General features: G+C 37.7%; 1 protein-coding gene across 1 annotated transcript; it reads left to right on the forward strand.

The window, feature by feature from the left end:
• The first annotated feature begins 5,311 nt into the window (after positions 1–5,311).
• On the forward strand, positions 5,312–17,177 carry LOC119798704 (acidic leucine-rich nuclear phosphoprotein 32 family member B-like). Its single transcript, XM_038308270.1, has 7 exons — positions 5,312–5,468; positions 9,462–9,611; positions 9,882–10,004; positions 13,650–13,836; positions 13,914–14,008; positions 14,082–14,148; positions 16,068–17,177. The coding sequence occupies exons 1-7, from the start codon at positions 5,415–5,417 to the stop codon at positions 16,139–16,141; spliced, it is 750 nt and encodes a 249-aa protein (XP_038164198.1). The 5' UTR covers positions 5,312–5,414; the 3' UTR covers positions 16,142–17,177.
• Positions 17,178–17,354: the final 177 nt, after the last annotated feature.

A 17,354-nucleotide genomic window follows, 5' to 3' on the forward strand; every position in this document is an offset into this window, starting at 1 on the left:
GGAGGACCCACATATAAACAAACTCAAATGCGTAATTCCGGTTCAGTAGTTGAATCTGCAGCATTGGGTTTAAGAAAGAATAAACATTTTTGTGTAAAATTAAGAATACAACAATAAAACAACACTGTTGGAATATTTTTCTACCTACTTTTACATGAATAACCTAAGCTTTACCATTATTGGCCTGTTGATCCAAATAGGCCTAAAAACCACTGAAGTTGATCAATCTGCTTCACAAAAATGTTTGCACTCTGACATCCGAGGCATAATAATGTGGCCTTGGTCTGACCTGTGGCTGTGTTGCATTAAAAAGCTCTACGCCTTGGAGCTGCATTAAAAAGGAAATAAAAACTAGCTCTATGCTTGTGGAACCTGCTGTCCTTTGGTCAGCTACTTGTGTGTATGTAGATGTATATACACTCATTACTATTTATTTAGTACTGTATATATTATTTTGGTTATTTATTGATTTATTTATTCCAGAGTCCTGTTCATTTGTCAGGCACCTGTGGCATATTTTGATAGTTGTAATCACATTGGTTTGTGATGTAGAGGAGAGGAGGTGGTTCTATTCAGGGGCCTGTGGGTGGGGGTAGGTATGTGGTGGTAAAAACCATAGCTGTGATTCTAACTGTTGCTCTCCTCGTATTGGACAATGATATACTCTAAGACCACTGTATGTATTACTGCTTGTTGTGAAGATGATCTACAGTGATATGACAATAAAGATCTAAAACCGCAATAGTGTGTAATGTGTCTCCATTGATTCAACGGATAAGGTTCAAACCTACTACCTGGTGGTGAGCTGGCTCTGATGGTGGGGCGGGCACGCCGGTCTCACCTGGTAGGCCCAAACGTATTGTGAGGTTTTATTTGTTACCTCTATTTGAGGGACCAAAATAAGTGAATATAAGGTGGCAAAATAATCAGTGTTGCGACAATGCCATTTTTTTGGTCCCAATACCGATACCTGGCTATGCAGTATCGGCCGATACCGATACCATGTGTTTGAAATTGATGTGTGTGTGTATATTTGAAGAACTGCATACTACTTGGATGTAAAATAATTGCCATCATTGGCTTTGTCAAGCTGCTGCCTACCTTTGTGAAGCAGGAAAAAGACAACGAAAACTGAATCCAGTAGAACTTTTTATTGCCTACCCGGAATTGGTGACAATAGCTGAATAAACTTTTGGCTCTCAAAATGGTATTAGTGCCCTATTTGCAGAGATGGGAAGTAATGAAGTACAAATACTTCGTTACTGTACTCAAGTAGATTTTTCTGATATTTTTACTTTACTTTACTACTTATTTTTATGGCGACTTTTTACTTCTACTCCTTACATTTTTACACAAATATCTGTACTTTCTACTCCTTACATTTAAAAAAATTGGCTCGTTACTTTAGTTTTGAATCATTTCAATGGAGTTACCGTTATTATTTTTCACGTCATCAATACGAAATTCAATCTAATTGGATGGGAATCTACGTTGCATTTGACGCACCACTACAAGATGAATCGACAGATTCGGCGGTATTCATTGGCGGCAAATCATTGCAGCTTGGTGGCGGTGGCGTTAGCATAGTAGCATGGTAGCATGGACGACGAGATGATTGAAAATGAACACAACGGAGATCTAGTCCTATTGGCAGACATCCATTTAAAATGTAGGCAACGGCATGAAAAAAGTGGTTTCTACTTTTACTTTTATACTTTAAGTAAATATACAAGCCTGTACTTTGTTACTTTTACTTGAGTAAAGAAGTTTAATCAGTACTTCCACTTTTACCAGAGTATTTTTGAACACAAGTATCTGTACTTTTACTCAAGTACGGAAAGTGAGTACTTTTGCCATCTCTGCCTATTTGTTGGTACTTGCCGATACCGATACCAAAATTTTAGTGCCCAGATTTTCTTGTAGAGTCTAAGGGGCAGTGTAAGGTTCAGATCAGGAGTGAACAACAGCAAGCTATGTCTAGAAATTAAATCTTTTTTGAAAATTTTCAATGCCTCTTTGTGTCACACAATAATAGAGATAGCAATTCATTTACAAGACTCTTCAATGAGATGATTACTGTAGTGGTACAATATTTATGGGCCAAATCATAAGATTTATATAGATTTGTGAACTCTGGCTAGGAGGCATTGGTGCTCGTTTGCTATGTTTTTCGTGTAGAACTTTGAATATAGGAAAAAATAATCCTAGGTGGGCAGTGCGAAACATTTTGGCTACATGGAAAAACAATGATGCTAAAATGATATAATCTGGCCATGCGACACCATGTGGTCTTAGTGGACGACTTAAGAATGAACCCAATGACAGGCATGAAAAATTCAATGTTCATTTGAATTCAATTTAATATATATATATATATATATATATATATATATATATATATATATATATATATATATATATATATATATATATATATATATATATATATATATATGTATATATATATATATATATATATATATATATATATATATATATATATATGTGTGTGTGTGTGTGTGTGTGTGTGTGTTTCATCAAGTCATTGTAGGTGTTTTAAATTTTAACATTTTTTGAAGCCTTAATCTTTGTGAAATCATCTCCAATTGGTTTCCCTTTTTGTAGACGGCATCACAGGTGAGTTTCCAGTCAGGTTTGTTGTCCAGGGGAACATCATGGTATTCATACTATTTATATGGTATTTAGCCTCTCCCTGGTTTAAAAAACCTGTTGCTATGGTTACAAATTAAATAGATTTCCAAATAAATGTCCAAAAATGAAAACCATACTGGCAACCATTCTTTCAGTTTCAAAGCAGACCTGAGATTAAGAAAATGTGAAAAGCAAGAAAAAAGAATATTTGATCCTTCAAATCGAGGAAAAAATGTTATTTTAAAAGAGAATATTAAAACCAAGGTGGCACAGGTACTCGAATGTATAGCCCCTTTAGGAAGTGCAATTCTAGTTCTCTACATTAATGAGAACATTTATTCTATAAAACAGCCAGTAAGCGTATACTATATGCCCGGATATTTTTGTGCTTTAATTTTGACAAATAACGGGACATGTCAAGAAATGGTGCTTAGAAGTAAATGATAATGTTATAAATCAATTAAAATGCCCTAAAACAATTCCAGCAGAATTGTAAACTGTTCATTAACTAGTCCAGAAGCACTACAGTATTGCCTGAAGTTTGCTTCTAGCCACCAATTGTTTTGCACCAAAGAAAACCTTCCTAAAGAGGTTATGCATATCACCAGGCCATCATTGGATCCAAGTAGTTACAGTTAGAACAAGGCGCCATCTAGTGGCAGAAGTGTTTAAACATTTTACAGCCTGTTAATTTTGTATTTTATTAATGGCTTAGACTATTCAGTTTTATTCAATTTAAATAAAAGATCCTTAATTGATTCTAAAAGAAAATTTAATATAAATTAAAGAAATTTTACTGCCTCCAATATTTTATTTTACAATCTGGTGATACAAAAAATATTTTTTAAAGAGTATTCTCTAATTTTTTGTCTAATACCTGACATCATGAAAACATGTTTTTAAGCTAAGATCAAGATCAAAACAGGTGAGTTTTAATTGTTTTGTCGTACGTTCGGTCACGGTACTTGCAAAATGCATAATTTCTGTTCAACATTCTCTGTATAAACAAATCTTTAAAAGAAATGGGATATTTGTTAATAACATGGAATAAGTTATTCATTATCTCTAAAACCTTTACACAGATGCAGTTATAAAAAACTGTATATTAAGATTAAAATCTTCCTAAAATAATGGAAGTTGTTGTGTGTTTCTTCTAAATTGGTCTTGAGGTCCTTGCAGAGACACTTAAACATCTAACTCACATTAATCTTCGCAGCAACAGCTTTAAAGACACTGCCTTGCTGGAGCAGTTTGCAATCATGAGAAGAGGAAAAATCTTTATAAGAAAAATGCTTCACTGAATGAGGTGAGCTGTTATAATTCTGGATAAAAATTGCTTAAAGATTGGCTCTGCAGCTGGAGATTTGATGTGCCAGAGAAATGTGATCATTCCAGTATTACTTCATTTTGATCATCAAAATCTGTGCGGTTTTTTGTTGTTGTTTTTTTAAATGGAAAAACAAAAAGTAGAAAGCCATTTTTAAAGGTAAAGCAGACATGACAAAGCTGCTCTGGTCTTATAAAAGAAAGCGCATTCCTTCTAAAACTCTGATGTGAAGTAGAAAATGAACGCTGCATAAAGCCTGAACATAACAATGGCAGAGTGATAACCTGGTGGCTGCATCATGCTGTGGGAATGCCTGTGCCTTAGTGCTTTGATTCAAATGTCCACAAGTCCAGATCAAAACTTCAGCTGAGGAATTGTAGCAATAACTATTACAAAAATAATAAAGACTCGGAAAAAATTTCAGTCTATTTGATAAAGCTGGTAGAGATACACCCCAGCTATGACTGTAATAAAAGCAGTGACTCTGGGAGGGTGAATTAAAAAGCAAACCTGGATTTTTGGGATTTAAAGAGAAATAAATTGAAAATATGTCATTGTTTACTGCCACTTTACATCTGTATACTACATTGTGTTGATTGATCATACAAAAAAAAAAAATCTGATTAAAAATACTAAACTTTAAAATGTTGATGACAAAATGTTTAAAAGTTTAAGGGTATTAATATTTTTGTGGAAATATTAGAGAGCATTATCCCCACTTACAATTATTCAAATACACAAGCAGCCTCTAGAGGCGCTTTAAGAGCAAAGCTTTCATTTTTTTTTATTTGCCGTTGTTGTTTCCCTCGTTTTATATCTGTGATACGTTTAAGTGCTCCCTGATGATCTCAACGAAATCATACAAAACTCGTTATTTTGATTAAAAATAAACAAAATAACTGCTGTTTACTTTCTACAGAAATTCTACCAACTAATTTACCTACTCCTTAAAAAAGAGTGACATGTATTTGCGTTGCTGTTTGCTATTTTCCTTTTCTAATAGTCTGTTTTCTGTTGGCACTTGAACGCCACAAATGCGTTGACCCACTTTTATACACGCTATGTAAACGTTGTTTTTCTGCGTCCACTACAAGAGGAAAGTAGTTAACTTCCGGTAATCTGAGTGGCTTCTTTCAAAATAAAAGTAAAATCTTAAATATATGTAGTTGGTTATCCTATTAATAAGGTGGTTATATTTTTCCCGTACATAAAATAAACCAATATAAAATTGTATTATGTGTTGAGAGTTTTAAATAAGTCGAGCTAATAGGTAGCGCCTTCACTGCGTCACGTCAGAATTTTATTTGCGTATTTTCACCGGAAGTGCTCCATGCTAGCATAGCTAACTTCACTCTGTTTCCGCGTGTTGATGCTGAAGAGAGGATAGCGAACAAACAAACATTTCGCATCGCAGCGAGCGAGAAAAGAGAGGAAAATGGACATGAAGAAGAGGGTTTCTTTAGAGTTGAGGCACCGGTCTCCGGCAGAGGTGAGAGTCCTTAGTTTTTTATTTTTTTATCCGCAGGAGTGTGCCGTAAACTCCACCGGCAGCGGGAGGAGGAGGAGAGGCTGTGGAGCACATGGTAGCTGGACCTGCAGCCCCGCGAAACTAATAAGGCATTTATTTATGAGCTGAACCTAAAGTAGTCCTAAAGTAAAAGTTATCTGTGGAGCTAAATGGTTGACAGTGATATATGTGCTTCGCGGTGCCTTTTTTATTTTTTTTTTTTTTCCCCAGTAAGCGTGTAAACTTCGCTCGGGCCAGCGTCGCTGAAGTTAGCTTCCGCTTTGGATCCTCAGCGCGAACGTTGCGGTTATATTGACTTTTTTTTATATTTCCGTTCATCTCTTGATTAAATAAAACATTATACTCTTAAAAGTGCTTTTGTTAGTTTTTAAACGCACTCGTTTATTAGAAGTATGCATTATTTTAGACCAAAGCAATCAAATTATTTCTATTTGTAGGATTTTCTTTTTATTATTTGATTAAAGGAGACCCCTATATGTTAGAGTGCTGGATTGCATACCTCCGGATTAGTTAAAAGAAGGAAAAGTGTTAAAAATCGCAGTCTTTGAAGGTATCCACTGTAGTAAAATCAGCTGCCCAGTTCTAAATTAATAAATGTTAAATATTTTAATTAAACCTGATCAGATTTAGTCTTTAATTTCCAAAAAAAATGCGCTGAAATAATCGCTTTACTCCATTTTTCTTCTTTATCAAACCCGAAACCAACTTCAACCTCACATCCGCGTCTGTGTTCGGGACCCGTCTAATCTCTGAAACCACATAACCGCCAAGCTATATTTGACTGTAATGGAGAATGATCATTACTGCGTGTTGTCAAAGTACTTTCGGATTTTTTAAATAGTGTATAAGTTAAAATTTGCTTGCTATCATACAATTAATTTAACTTACTGCCGTCAGATTATCACGGACTATTGTTTTATATATATATTTTTTTATTTTAGCGATGCCAGGAAATGGGTTTTAAATCTAAGTTCTCACTCTAAAGCCTGATTGAAACACAGAAAACCAAACTCCAGATGCAAAGCTTTATACATTTGCTATAAAACCTCCTTCGCGTATTGCTACACAGAAACAGTGTTAGTAGTTTGTACCAGCGCTGCTTCAGAAAGTAGTCGCTGCTCGTGCCCGCACTGTGTCGCTGCGCGTGCGTAGGCGCTAGCTTAAAGCTACATTAGCCTCCACGGCAGCGGCGCTGCTCTGCTCTTCTGTTAGTAATGTTGAAGCTACCGGGTTTATCATTACATTTAATGTATGAAGAATAAAAGTATTGTTTTGAATTTGAAAAAATGTAATTTTCTGAAGAAGTAAATAATAATTTTGTATTTGAATAAATATATATATAAGATATCACACCCACGTGCTCGCGCGTGTCAGTAGTTTACAAACAGGGATGGGGATGGGTTATGATCAGAGCCTCCTTCCAGTGAAATGGGTCAAGGATCCGGTCCAATATGAAACAGGTCTGGGTCTGTTTAATTTAGAATCAATTGGAATATTTTAACAGTAAATACAGACACATTTTCATCTAGGACATAAGAAAAAACAGGCTGTAGATAAAGAAGGAAAAGGAAAGTTTATACTTCTATCCACTCCTTTGACCGGGTAAATAACTTCCCTTTAGGGGGAGAGTTTTGTGAAGGGGTAAAGATGGGGTAGGTATGTTAAGATTACTTGAATGTTTGTTCAATAATAAAATAAAATGTGAGGTAAGTTAATTCCCATTGTCCTCACTGTGTTTTACAAAGACACTGAGACGCATGGATTGTCTCATAGGACATTCAGTTAAATGCATCCTGCTTGATTCAGATGCAGGAAGAAAAGATTAGCATTTAAATGTGCAACCCACACCTTGCATGAATTACCACCCTGAGTCATCCGATTGGTTTGCATGCAAATAGAGACATCGTCGTGTCACAGAGAGAGGGCATTAAGAGGGTTGCTCTGCAGCATCCCATAGAAGTTCGGTCATTTTATCTGCATTGTTATTTAGACGACAATGTGATTGGGTTTGTCTCTGATTTTTCTGTGGAATACAAGGAGTCAAAAAAAAGGGAGACTAAAGGAAAGCAATATTTTAAAAGCTTACCCTTTGAACATTGCAGCAGGTAAACGGCTAATAGCTTCCCAGCATGCGGTCATTTTATAATTCATTTGGGATTGTTTATGGATATTAAATGTTGGAATATTAAAGTCATAGGGAAGTCAGATTTAAATGTCAAATCATTCTGGCTTAAACGTGTTTATAAATGTACTATTTATCAGATGATGTTTTCCCAAAAGTTAGAAAATTTAAAAAACATTTTGTTTTTCATTATTTTATGCAGGCCAGTTAGTTATACATCAGCCTGAACACCTAAATTTGGCCAATCATATATCAACGGTCATCTGTCAATCTAATTTTTTCATTTATAGCATCTTGATTCATATGTCGCAGCTAAAATATGCAACAGTTAAAATCAGAATCCTTTCCTTTCCCATTGAGTTCCGTCCCAGTGTTCACGGGGATAGACGTCTGTGTCTTCAGCAGGCGTAGAGCTAACAGAACTGGCAGCGTTGCGAGGCAAGGGCTCAAACATGTACGGCTGGAAGCCTTCTACACCAAACCAAGCTTCTACCGCCCTGGCGTCCTCTTCCACAACATCTTCGTCCCCGCTTTCCTCCTCTAAATAAAAAATGGATGACGGAGGAGACTCATCCACAACCTCCGACACTAAACTCTCCTCCTCTTGCATGTTTCCTCTGTCCATAGCGTTCCTTGACAGTGACGTTTCTAAGTCACCAATTTAGTGCTACTTGGTTCCAATGGAATTTCCCATTGGGAACCTACTAGCACTAAGATGCTAACTAGTTAGCAAGATGCTTCCGAGAAACCGGCCACAACTAAACTTGCAAACCTTACACCACAACAATCCCACCCCCTTGATAATTGACCAATCACATTCACTTTATTCACTCGTGCATTCGGAAATGTAACGGTTGGAACAGTCATTTCCCTACGACTTTAAGCTCTTTAAAGAAAAAATAATTTGTTAGTCTAAATGCAGCTATTTACTATGCTGTTATTAATAATAATCCATATTCTGATTTTGCACCTCTTTAAACATAATTGTATCAGATTTTTATTTCTCGTTTGTATTACTGAATTGTTGGAAGATGCTGCAACCAAAACCTTAAAGTCTTCAATATCGCCCTCTGGTGGCGGCTCTAAGCTAGTCTGTCTTCCCTCTTAATTTTCTGATTATTTGTCAATGACTGCAATACTGTGGATCCATACAGTAATCGGCCACAGAACAAAGCTACAAAGCATCAAGTTTGTAGACCTAAGGCGTAAATTGATCAAAGCAGTTAGAACCAAGGTTATGAATATCAATAATTATGCCTTTAGGACATTTACATAATATTTATTTTGATAGTTTATTTTGTTCTTTAAAGGGATTTTATATTGAACTACAGTGAGGTCCCTAAAAGTTAAAGCACATATTTAAATGTAAAGTTTGGTTTATCAGCTGTTTTTTTTTTTATCAACTAAAATGTTAATTTGTGCATCGGTGCTTTCAATAACAATGCCCCGAGATCAAGTGATGCTTTGCTGCTCCTCCATTGTTAATGTTTAGTTAAATCCATAATGTTTTTGATGCTAAAATTGAGGCTGGAGTAACATTTGTTATTGTATGATTTTAATCAGGTAAATGGAGGAGAGAAAAAAAAAATTACAGCTTTAAAAAAAAATAAAAAACCCGATGAGTATCAGCCTCTGGAAATCCCAGTTTAGTCAATATCTGGTTCTGAGTGCATCATAAATAACTTAGTCATAACAACACAAAGTAGTGATTTATAGACAGAGTTCAGCCGTAGCTCTTAGTCATCTCTAAACTGTAGCATAAAAGATCGGGGGGTGGGTTTGTGCGACTCATCGTTGGAGGAAATCACCTCATACTGATGGTTTTTGCTCAGGTCCAGGAGCTGGTTCTGGATAACTGCCGCTCCAGTGACGGAAAGATCGAAGGAATCACAGAGGAGTTCTCCAACCTGGAGCTGCTCAGCCTCATCAACGTCGGCCTGACCAGCGTAGCAGACATCCCCAAACTGGACAAGCTGAAGAAGGTGGGAGGGAGCCTGATTCCAGCAGTCTGGGTTCATTCCTTAACTAATTATTACAGTTAATAAACGTGGACTGATCGGAGGTTTCTGTGTTAAATCTGCTGGGAATCTTTGCTTTATGGTTTGATGTTGTGGATGATCTCATTCTTTATGTTCTTGAATATAAAAAGCTGCTGCAGAACATCTTAGAAACTAAGTAAAACAAATCTTTTTAGTTTTACAACCTTACAGCGTGTGTTTGACCCTCAGACTTCTCCCCCTCTCTCCCTGCAGTTGGAGTTGAGTGATAACAGGATATCGGGGGGTCTGGAAGTTCTGGCAGAGCGGCTGGTAAATCTAACGCACCTCAACCTGAGCGGCAACAAGTTCAAAGACCTCAGCACGCTGGAGCCGCTGGTAAGTCTGAGACCAGGAGGTGAAACCTGCTGGGGGGGTTAATGAAGCAGAGCTCTGGTGTTTGTTAATCCAAGTGAACGCTGAAGCTCCTCTGAGAGGAAACATTGAAGCTGTAGAGAGTAGCAGCTGGGAAGCAAAGAGACAGAGCTGACGGGTTCAAATAACAGGATAGTTAGCTCTAAAATTAAAAACTTTTTGTTTTTTCTTTTGTCAGAAAATCTCCAATCCTTGAATCCATCATGTTTAAAATAACCTGAAAACCTGTAATCTCTGAATTGATAACCAGCTGTATAAACAAACGTATAGTTTGTGTTTTCTCTGTAAATCATGTGTTTGGTTTAATAGAATCTGATCATTTTAACATGGCGGATATAATTGGTATGAAGCTAATTAGCGACGCTAGGTATCTAGGAAACAACACAGCTATTTTCAATATATTAACTATTAATGATGTTTTACTAAGATTATATCTACTATTTAGAAAAACGGGCATTGTTTTTTTAGCCCCGCCCGCCTGCGGCCAAAATAATCTGGTCTCGCCTCGATCAATGCCCCCAGGCCCTAGAACTGGCGGGCCAATCACAATGCAGAGATGTGATTTGAATTCCTGGATGCAATCCAGTGTGATGACAAATCTGCGCGACATGTGCACAAATGCATTAGAAAATTAAACAGATCGTAAGGTCGGAATTATATACTGATAATGTCAACTTACCTCGGCTATATTCTGCAGAAGACCAACAGATATCCTTGGGGTGTCTGTGTTGTGATGGAGCTTCTTCAAGTCTCTCTGGGATTTTGAGGGAGTAGACTCCCGAGCTCTAGCCTGATGTAGTCCGACTCAATTCTAGTCAGAATATGAGTCTGATACTGCTCCATAGAGCTGTGATTATGGGGCGTGTTTTGAACGAACCGGGAAAAAAATGCCTCTGCACTCAATTGGATAGACCTACAACCAATAAGAGCAACGGAGTGTGAAGCGACCAAGGGAGCCAGCTGATAAATTAAACTTTTGCTGAATCCCGTAGGAAGGACGCCAAAAACATCTTTCTTTTCAACAAATGCCTTGCTCGCGTTTCTCTGTTCCTCTTTTAAATTAATTTGCTGTCGATATCTTCTGGAACAGACCTAATAGCAGAATCTACTCACCTAAACTCTCCAGGAGCAGCCATTGTTGTTGTCACCCAAGCGCGCTTTGGTCACGTGGTTGATTACGTTACTGTTGATCATCTGTCCATCATCGTATAAAGCCCGCCCTGACAATTTGATAGGCCCGACCAGATATTGGGCCAGCATACTCGCGCTACTATTAAGCAATGCCAGACCGAACTTCCAGACCTCAAACGTTGTTGGCGGGACTAAGTTCGGAATGGCACCCAGTAGGGCTGCAACAACGAATCGATAAAATCGATAAAAATCGACTTTTAAAAGCGTTGGCAACGAATTTAATCATCGATTAGTTGTGTCGCGCGATTAATGCGTCATCCGCCGCCGCCGTCATCCCGGGGAAGAAAAAAAAATATGGCGGAGCGAGTCAGCGCCGCAGTTGCAGTGTTGCCAACTCAGCGACTTTTCAGACCCCTCCAGCGACTATTTTTTTAAAAAGCGACTAGCGACAAATCTGGCGACTTTTTACGGTGTCACTGGCGGCTTTTGGAGACTGTTACGTGAAAGCATGTATCTTTCCTACTCTTGTCCTCCAGCGGCAGCTGCTGCCGTGGGGCGCCTCCCCCATCCCAACCCCTTTCTCCCTCTCCCACAAGAATCCCTCTCAGCGGTGCAGTCCGAGCCGCAGGATTTTAGTGAGGAGTTTACCCTCAGCGTCCAGACTGCAAATGAAGCGCGCATGCCCCGGGATTGACTGCGCTTTGTAAAGTGAAAAAAGTCGTAACATGCGACTTTTGTAAAAACAAATAAACATGGCACGGAAGCACCACTGTTATGACGCAGCACCTGAAAAGAAAACATGTTGGAGCCTTCAATGGCAGTGAAGAGAGGTGATCAGCAGGATGAGTAACCATGTTTGTTTCATTTTAAAGTGGGGAAACGTAAGTTAGTTTCTCAGGTAGCTCATCTGATGCTTTCCTTACCGTGTTAGTAGGTTACAGACTGTGATAAGGTTGGCTACTTATTTTACTTTTAATTTCATTTGAATTAGCTTAAGCAGCGTTTATATTTTCTTTATAAATAAATTAACTTGCAAATTATGAGGGAAAGGCTTTTAAAGTTTAAATCTGCTGGCAAAAATAAAGTAAAGAAGATCCTGCAATTTATGGAAGTAAAGCAGAATAAAATCCAGCAAGATCAGTAATATGTCAATTAATTATCTGCCACATTCCCATGTAAATATCTGTCTGTGGAGGATGTGTTTTTTAGCACCCCTAGTTCTCTCATTTTTATTCCAAATACAATTTATAATTTGAATCACAGGGCTATTTTTATCTCTATGGTTCAGTATTTTCTCAAGTAGCAACTTTAACTGTTATACTTTTCTGTCTTAAAAGGCAGAACTCTTCTAGTCTAAAAAAAAATGAATTTGTTAAAATGGGGGGGCCTATTGTTTGAACCCCTTAGGGGCTTTAAAAAAACAAAAATGCCTGTCTCTTTTTGCGCTTTATGAAACAAAGTACCCTATATTTTGTGGATGTACAGCTACATTTCTCATGTAAGTTTGCGTAGTTTTAAAACAAACATTTATTTTTCATATTGCACCAGTACAGTTAATGAGAAACCTGTACTTGTGTGCTTGTTTGTTCTGTCTAAAATGTTTATTTTGGAATAAAGAGGTTAATATAAAAAAAATATTTTGTGTCCGATTCATCGATTAATCGAAAAAATAATCGGCCGATTCATCGATTTTCAAAATAATCGTTAGTTGCAGCCCTAGCACCCAGGCTACCCGAGCTCTGGTTCTGCGGGGGAACCTGCTTCCTCGTTTTCAATCCACCTCCAATAAATCGGCAGATCCCTTTCCAGTCTATTCAACGCCGTTGTACAAGCTCGACAGACTCGATTGGATTTCCCAGATGTAATCGAAATGTTCGCAACTTTCTGTAATCTTTCTGCCACTGACAACGGTTGATTTGAACTTCAGAAAAGTTGCGTACAGAGGTGCCGTACGGCTACTCGCATGTCTTTTTTTTGGACAAACGTCAACAATAGTCCAACTCCTTGATCTCAACAAGTTATCCACCGCTCACATCACATTCAAAATGAAAATTCTAAATAGTTTTAGGAACTTTAGGTCCATGGCTTCCTCAATTATCAGTTGTAACATTGATAAATCTGTATTTATTTTCATTGTAAAACTTTATTCAGATTTGGGCGTTTTACTGTTTTCTATCAGCTACATGTTATATAGTCTCACAGTGCATCCTTGCTCTTACATGGATCATGTTAACAACTTAATGATCTAAAAATCAGATGTTACTGTTTCCTTCGTACCAGAGGCAGATTTATAAATTAACATTTTTATTATATATCAACCATTGCTGGAACTGCTGTGATGCTAACTAGCTTCACCCGTCTATAAGGGGTTGGAGGTCCTGAAATGAGTCTGACCTTCGTGACGGTGCTGATGTCCAGTAGGTCAGAACCTGGTCGTCCTCCATGTTTAGACGGATGAACCTTTTGTTGCCTTTCCAGAAAAAGTTGCCTCAGCTGAAGAGCCTGGACCTGTTCAACTGCGAGGTGACCAACCTGGGCGACTACAGGGACTCCATCTTCACGCTCCTCCCTCAGCTCACCTACCTGGACGGCTACGACGTGGAAGACTGCGAGGCGTCCGACTCCGACGGCGAGGGCGACGGCCTCGACGACGAAGACGAGGAAGGTAGGAGTCCGGCGGCTAAACGTCTGATCATTTATAATGTGTGGCGATGCGTTAAACTGAGCGTTTCTGGATCTCAGAGGGAGAGTCGGAGGAATTATCGGATGACGAAGATGAGGAAGACGTAGTGGCAGAAGAGGACGACGATGATGAGGACGACAGCGGTGATGATGAGGTCAGTTTCTAACCGGGAGAAACGCCGTGGAGGAGTCTGCTGCTGTTCCTCATCCCGCTCTTCTTTCCCGCAGGACGGAGGCGTCAATGGAGAGGTAGACAGCGAGGAAGACGACGAAGAGGAGGATGAGGAAGATGACGGTGAGCTCAATCGTCATCCTTTACCTTTTTATTGTCATAAACACGCCTGACTGAAGCCGCCAGAGGTTAAATGATTTAGAGTGGAGAGCAACCAGCTTCAGGGGAGGCGGAGTCCTGCACCGGGTCGGCTACTCGGCGGGTACCTGTATAAAACTTTCATCTACGGGTAGAAAAGAAACAACGTATGTATTCTTTCATAGGTGCGGCACACAGGGATAAATGAACAAAATGAGGATAACATAGAGTCAACTTGTATATGTTTTCTTATTTATTAACTCTACACCTTAGAAATTGAATCTTCTTTTCTGCCTCTTTTTATAAACAGCTGTGTGTACACTTTGTGCACTTTATCATTAACCCGTTTTGCGGTCCCAGGTTGGTTTTAAATTTGGATAATTGTGCGTCTCGGTTCTTAACTCTACAGGTTCAGGTATAACTGAACCTGTAACCTATAACTAGTTTGGATAAATCAGACCCATGCAGGACTCTGCAGTGAGGCGTTTAAAGCAGCGGTAGCTTCTAGAGCAACAGTTATTGAACGCCTCCTACAGGTCTGGTACATTCATCATATGAACATGGAGACCAGAACAACACTGCAAAAACAACAAATCTAAAAATAAGTAGAAATTTCTTAAAATGAGTGTTTTTGAGCTTTAATTTGATTTGTAAATTGTCTTATTCCATTGGCAAAGTATGGAAGAGGATTAGGGCCACTGAAAAAAAAAAGTTAACTGATATTTAAATTTTATTTCAGTTTAGTATATGACTTTTTCTCTCAAAATTCTGACTTTTTTTCTCAAAATTCTGACTTTTTTTCTCAAAATTCTGACTTTTTCTCTCAAAATTCTGACTTTTTCTCTCAAAATTCTGACTTTTTCTCTCAAAATTCTGACTTTTTCTCTCAAAATTCTGACTTTTTCTCTCAAAATTCTGACTTTTTCTCTCAAAATTCTGACTTTTTCTCTCAAAATTCTGACTTTTTCTCTCAAAATTCTGACTTTTTCTCTCAAAATTCTGACTTTTTTTCTCAAAATTCTGACTTTTTTTCTCAAAATTCTGACTTTTTTTCTCAAAATTCTGACTTTTTTTTCTCAAAATTCTGACTTTTTTTTCTCAAAATTCTGACTTTTTTTTCTCAAAATTCTGACTTTTTTTTCTCAAAATTCTGACTTTTTTTTCTCAAAATTCTGACTTTTTTTTCTCAAAATTCTGACTTTTTTTCTCAAAATTCTGACTTTTTTTCTCAAAATTCTCACTTTTTTTCTCAAAATTCTCACTTTTTTTCTCAATATTCTCACTTTTTTCTCAAAATTCTCACTTTTTTTCTCAGAATTCTCACTTTTTTTTCTCAGAATTCTCACTTTTTTTCTCAGAATTCTCACTTTTTTTCTCAGAATTCTCACTTTTTTTCTCAGAATTCTCACTTTTTTTCTCAGAATTCTCACTTTTTTTCTCAGAATTCTCACTTTTTTTTCTCAGAATTCTCACTTTTTTTTCTCAGAATTCTCACTTTTTTTCTCAGAATTCTCACTTTTTTTTCTCAGAATTCTCACTTTTTTTTCTCAGAATTCTCACTTTTTTTCTCAGAATTCTCACTTTTTTTTCTCAGAATTCTCACTTTTTTTTCCTCAGAATTCTCACTTTTTTTTCTCAGAATTCTCACTTTTTTTTCTCAGAATTCTCACTTTTTTTTCTCAGAATTCTCACTTTTTTTTCTCAGAATTCTCACTTTTTTTTCTCAGAATTCTCACTTTTTTTTCTCAGAATTCTCACTTTTTTTTCTCAGAATTCTCACTTTTTTTCTCAGAATTCTCACTTTTTGATGATGATGATGATGAAGCTCAGTCTGTTGGTGCAGAAATCAGCTTTCTGCTGCTCTTCATCTGACCCGTTCTCCTAATCTGTGCTTTTCTTCTCAGAGGAGGATTCATCTCCGGTCAAAGGACAGAAAAGGAAGAGAGACCCTGAAGACGAAGACGAGGATGATGAGTGATCCCTCCTCCCCCACCTATTGTCCCTTATAAACAGACACCAGCTCTGCTTCCATTTTCACCCAATCACGAATCCTCTCCAAAGCCGCCATAACTTCAGTTTTTCTTGTTTCTCCAAATGAAAATCCTCTGAACGCCTCATTCTTCAAGATGTTTTTGTTTAGTTTTTTTGTACATTTCTTATAAACTCAGGAATGCAATGTTAAATCTTCAGACTTATAGGTTAGTAAATGAAAATCCCTTAAGAAAACATTGGTAGATATTTTTCTTCCTAAACCAATCCAACAGATTTCTTTGTTCTTTTTTATACAAAGGCTCGCCACCTTTAATCAGCAGATTGAATCTTTGTTTATAAACAAGAAACTTGGACCAGATTTGTAATTTTTGTTAATCCACCTCTAAAAATCCGCCCCGTATTTTTAGCAGAAGCAACCTGAAGGTTGCATGATCAGCTTCCTCTGATATTCTGGGGAATAAAATAAACCTGCAGCCATAAAATGCTGCGTTTAGGAACAAAGTGTCGGTGAAGTCGTTAATTATCTTTCTACGGTCTGTCGTATCCATCAGAAGCTATTTATGTGATGCTGAATGGATGAGCTGTGAAATGATGACATTCAGGTCAGTGGATGCAGATTTTTGTACTTTGATGTTTGAATCGAGTCCTTTACTCCCCGTTTCTCGTCCTCTTTCCTTTTTGTCCGTAATCTTCTGCCAACCTGCCCCCCCGTCTCCCCGCAGCATCCTGTGCGCTCAGGGCAAACTGTCGTTTTGTTTTTTTTTTTTTTGCCAGCAGAGCTTTTTAAAAGATCTATTTTTTCAGAGAAAGTTTTGTTTATTGTGTGGCTCTCAGGACGCCGTCTCAGACTCTTTCTCTCTCTATGGCTTCGTGTTCCAGAGAGATCCAGCTGTTCCTTCACTCTGACAGCCGCAGTGAGGTGGTTTGCTTTCTTTTGGGGTTTTTTTTGTTTATTTTTTTACTTTCTGTAAGTTAAATGAGAATTCATGCAAAAGGACTGTAAATAAAATCTTAACATTTTCCTTCTGGTGTCTTTCTGTCTTTGTTTTAGTTTAAACTACCATGTTTTTGTCCGAATATTATTTAGTAAAGTGCTGCATATTTAGCCTAGTAAACTACCTCCACCCTCCAGCAGCCAAAATAATTTTTGCCTGCAAGTGATCTAGCCTCGATCAATGCCTGAGGCCCTAGAACTGGCA

This window comes from Cyprinodon tularosa, unplaced genomic scaffold (assembly GCF_016077235.1).
Source record: "Cyprinodon tularosa strain WSP-4 unplaced genomic scaffold, ASM1607723v1 ctg633, whole genome shotgun sequence".
In the NCBI taxonomy this organism is placed as follows: Eukaryota; Metazoa; Chordata; class Actinopteri; order Cyprinodontiformes; family Cyprinodontidae; genus Cyprinodon; species Cyprinodon tularosa.

Coding starts and splice junctions, on each gene's coding strand:
- LOC119798704 (XM_038308270.1), top strand. CDS start 5,415: ATGGACATGAAGAAGAGGGTTTCTTTAGAGTTGAGGCACCGGTCTCCG. Junction 5,469..9,461: donor GGCACCGGTCTCCGGCAGAG/GTGAGAGTCCTT, acceptor GTTTTTGCTCAG/GTCCAGGAGCTGGTTCTGGA. Junction 9,612..9,881: donor AACTGGACAAGCTGAAGAAG/GTGGGAGGGAGC, acceptor CTCTCCCTGCAG/TTGGAGTTGAGTGATAACAG.